Below are 5,000 nucleotides of genomic sequence, written 5' to 3'. Positions count from 1 at the left end.
GCCACTAAAAAGCTTGTTTTACTTCCGTGCAACAAAAACTAAATATTATACTGTTATTACATATAATATAGTTCAAGTTACAAAAATAAATCCATAAAAACTTTTATTCTTTGATTATAAGCAATAAAAACATAAAAATCTTTTGCGAACCTTGATTTTTCCACAACTTGAACAATACAAAAGGCTTTATCTTCAATTACTGATTGGGTTTCAAAAAAATAGATGCCAGGTATGTTAAAAGTTTGAAAGAATGCTCCAGAATGAGATGGCTCTTGTTTACTACTAAATTTTATGTAACCGCCATGATCTACACAATATCTATTAAATAAAAAACTCCATTAATATTATCAAAGTATAATTGTTTTACATTATTGATTTATAATATTATACAAAATATATTAATAAAACATAATAAAAATAAACTATTTATTACATTTAACAAAAGTTATAAATAAATACTTTCTCTCTGTAATATTATGAAGTTCTGCACAGTTTTTCCATGTCCACCTAACAGTATCTCCTTTGTATAGTCTAACTACAGATCCAGCAAAACCTTCATCAGAAACTTTTACAATTTGAACTGGTTTTGGACTCACAGCAATTTTCAACAATGGAATATTTCCACTAAAAACTTATATATATATATATATATATATATATATATATATATATATATATATATATATATATATATATATATATATATTTCTTATATATATACATATATAAAAGAAATTTTCAGAAATGTGTGTGTGTGTGTGTGTGTATATAAAGCGTGTACACGAAATGAATGCGAAAGAATCACGTCATTTTTTTTAAGTTAGTTAAATACAGTGGTTGCATTAAAACCTTTTTAACTATTTTGTATTTTGTTCACAAGGTGTTGTGGTTTCAAAAAAATATGTTAGTTTTTGGATTTAACTTGAAATTAGTTTTTAAAATGACAAAAGAAGAAGGCATAAGAGAAAAAATTATGCACAAATATTTACAAAATCCTAACAGTAGCTACAATTCAATAGCAAAATCGTTGCAAATACATCCATACACTGTTAGTCGTGTTATTCAATGTTTTTCTCAAACAAAATCGATCAAATGCAAATCTGGTGGTGAAAAAAGCAAGGTTTTAAAGATATAAAACTAGTTAGAAAACAGGTTAACAGTTTTAAGAATAACCCAAGCCTTCACTAAGGGAACGAGCAAAAATATATGAATTTTCTTATAGTTTTGTTGCAATAGTTAGAACAAACACTGTTTTGTTTCTTTCAAAGCACAAAAAGTGCCCAACCATTCTGAAACCCAACAAAAAAGTGCAAGAACCTGCGGCAGAAAGTTGTATAACAATTTTATTTCTAAAAATTTGTGTATTATTGAAGACGATGAAACTTATATCAAGTATGATCATCAACAAATTCCTGGTGCTGTTTATTATATTGCCAAATATAGAGGAAAAGCAGATAAGAAATTTAAATACACAAAACATGACAAGTTCACTAAAAAAACTTTGATTTGGCAAGCTATTTGCAGTTGTGACAAAAAATCAGCACTTTATATTTCTCAAATATGTGTAAAAGAATGTTTACAAAATGCCTTTTACTTCTCATTAAATCAAACAATAACAGACCTGTGTTCTGGCCTGATTTAAGTTCCAATTCATTATTGTAAACTAGCTATGGAATGATATAAAAAGAATAATGTGAAATTTGTGCCTAAAACAGAAAACCCTCCAAACAGCCCAGAATTGAGAGTTATTGAAAAGTATTGGGCTATTATTAAAAGAAAAAGAAAAAAACAAAAAAGCTTTGCAGAAACATTAAAGATATTAAAATTTCATTTAAAAAAGCATCAAATAGTTTAATTCTTATTCTGTGTGCAAGCTTATGGGTACCGCTAAAGCAAAAGCTCGAAATTTTATTAGATTCCCACAGGAATAATTAATTTTTTTTTAATGTTTGATCTTCTTATATTATTGTATTAAAATTATTACTTGGTTTGAAATAAAAATTGAGGAGTACTTTTTTTTAGTTGTTTTTCTACTTTCACATGTATATGTAAACAAAACATTTCTTTCTGTGAAAAGGAAATAAAAGCATTTCTTACTCAAACATGGTCAAAATGCTTCTATTTCCTTTCACAAAAAAATTAAATTAAATTGCAAAAATATAAATATTAAACAGAAAGAGGCGCAAAAGAACATGCTGATAACAAAATACCAACATAATCTTTTCAAAAAACCCCTTCAGATCATAACAATAATAGTAAAATATAGTAAATAAATCAAGCAAAACGTTCAGCTAAAAAATATTCAACTAAATACACCAATAGATTCAAAAATAGTAAAAAAGATATAATATTTAAAAACACAAATAGAAAAAAAAGAAGAAATATTTAAAAATACAAATAACCGGCAGTAGTCAAATAGAAAAAGAAAATATTTATAAATACAAATAGTCAAAAAGAAGATATAATACTTATAAATATTGGATAGTCACACATAGTCAAAAAAAGAAGATATAATATTTAAAAACACAAACTTTCAAAAAATATTATATTCAAGCTATAATACATAAAAATTACATATAATATTCAAAAATACTAACAGGCAAATAAGTAATGTTTAAAAAACTTCTTTGAAAACAAAATTATAAAACTATAAGTAAAAAATTTTTTCATAAGATTTGAAATATAATTTTTTGTTTAAAACTGAAATGAATTTAATGATTTTGCCATATTTAAATTGTCTTTTAGAAAATAATTCCATAGCTAAAGTCCTCTATAACTTATACTATATATTCTGTGTATTTGTTTACTTTTCAAAGTAAAACTTCTCATTCAAAATTTTATTAAATTTACTTATAAAAATTTTAGAAGTTAGATTATTGGTATATATATACATAAAGTTTAAGTGTTGGTAAATATTTATTTGATATATTTTTATCATTTTCATATCTATCATTAAAGGTTTAGTGTGGTCACCCTGTTTTTTGTTGAATATAATTCTACAAGCATATTTTTGTAAAGAAAGAATTTTTTTAAGTTTAAATAATTCTTTTAAGTTAACTTAATAATAAAAATTATAAGTAACTTTAATAAATAAAAACAAGTCAACACAATACAATATTATAAACTCAAAAATAAAAAACAAAGTATCCTACCATTTAAAATAATAATCACGTGCAAGGTTAAATTCTTGAATCCATATCCCAGTAGGTAAAAGAGCTTTGGTTTCAAAAACCACCATCTACTTGTAAGCAGCTGTCTTGGTCACAGTAAACCTAATGCCATACAAATACGCTTTTTCAAAAATTTGAAATTTTAAGTTGACTTAAATGACAACTAATTCTAAATAAAATGATTTTATTAGCAAAAATTTTATTCAAAAGTGGTTTTAAAAAAAAATTATACAAAAATATTATTATAAACAATATAACTCCATAGGTAATTACTATTAACAAACACATCATCTATAAAAGTGAGATTTTCAGAAAGATTATAATAATGCTAAGAAACACTACTGAAGCTATGGTGTTTAGAGGAATCCTAAGATTACTTTTCTTTTTTATTTATTTAAGCTAATCTAGGTTTTAACAGCCAATTTGTGCTAAAACAAACCTAACTTTAATTTGAAGTCTTTGAGTGTCTTAGATTCCACAATGTTTTGGTATAAGATATTTCCAAATTTTAGATCTTATGTTAATTGAGGAGGAAACCTCATATTACAACCTCTTGTAGTAGAAGCTATTAAATTATAAGGCATGTTCGGAGGTTAAATTACCTAGTTGTTTTTCTAGCTTGAAAAACTGAATTAAATCATTATAATTGTGTCTGAGGAAAAATAGCTTACACATAAAAACCTTTACACTAAAATTTGAGAAAAAAAGTTACTATGAAGAACCTTTAATTTGTCAAGAACACTTGCTTTACCCACTCATCTAATACAACTTAATTTGAGTCATGAACTCAAAATGGCTTAGAAGTTAGATAAGAACATTTAAAAAAAAACTTCTTTGTAAACAAATTGTGCCTTACCAATCAGTAAATAGACCATTGACCATGCAAAAAAGATAAAATGTTTTAGCACAAAAATATACACTATTATAGAAACTGGTGTCAAAATTAGTAATTCAAGGATGCAAGCACTAATTATGAGCTATAAAAGAAGTTAAAACAAGCCATTAGTAATTTTGTGTTATTTTGTTTAAAGAAAAAAAAAATTTATAATGGACATTTAGTTTCTAGGTTTCATTATGTTTCTGACTTAATATTGACAACAATTTAAATATCACTAATTCACAGTGAGACATACTCAAGCCTAAAAATAATGTTTTCGAATTTGATAAAATCAATTTTCTACTAAGAATCTTCTTAGAAGAATTAGTAGAAACTAATAATAATATTTTCTAGTGAACTATTTTCTGTTACTTGACTAATATTTCTATCATTTTTCAGGGTCATAGCACTTACTCTTAAAAAAGATGAGTAACTATTTTAAATTTATTTTTAGTTGGTATTATTTAAAGAAACTTTTTGTTTTTTCGACAAATTTATTCAATAAATATGCCATAACTAAAATTTGTCTTGACTTTTTCGTTTGTCTTGATTCTGTTTCTCAACCATAATAATAAAAACATATGACATAAAACTGTTGCTTGCTTGATCTTAAAAAGAATTATATTAAAACAAAACTCAAACGCCATTGATTATTAAAATTGATTTCAAAAACAATAAGAATCCTAACCTATTTGTTTAGTTACAGTGGCACCTTTTAACAATATATATTATATACTAACTATGAAATGGAAAATTTTTATTTGTAGTGTCTGAGGTTGTATTTTCTAATTAGCTCATCTGTTTTTATAAAAACTACTAGAACAAAATTACTAAAAATAATTTGATTATATAAGTATTATGGTTATAATAGTTTTTAGTTTTAAAAGATTTTTTTATTATTAAAAATATTTTTTATCAATAAAAATAAAAAGATCATGCAGTTATACATGATA

General features: G+C 24.4%; 1 protein-coding gene across 1 annotated transcript in view; it reads right to left on the bottom strand.

Annotated features, from left to right (window-relative positions):
• Window positions 1-5,000, bottom strand: part of LOC136082178 (uncharacterized) — a 6,451-nt gene that overhangs the window by 1,032 nt on the left and 419 nt on the right. The window contains exons 3-5 of the mRNA XM_065800699.1: window positions 3,153-3,272; window positions 460-624; window positions 151-318 (exon numbers count right to left, since the gene is read on the bottom strand). Coding sequence (XP_065656771.1) covers window positions 151-318; window positions 460-624; window positions 3,153-3,238 — 419 coding nt within the window. The 5' untranslated portion in view covers window positions 3,239-3,272. The remainder of the gene's footprint in view (window positions 1-150; window positions 319-459; window positions 625-3,152; window positions 3,273-5,000) is intronic.

This window comes from Hydra vulgaris, chromosome 07, assembly GCF_038396675.1.
Source record: "Hydra vulgaris chromosome 07, alternate assembly HydraT2T_AEP".
NCBI lineage: Eukaryota > Metazoa > Cnidaria > Hydrozoa > Anthoathecata > Hydridae > Hydra > Hydra vulgaris.
The sequence above is the reverse complement of the archived record's forward strand: the minus strand, read 5'-3'. Positions and strand labels throughout refer to the sequence as shown.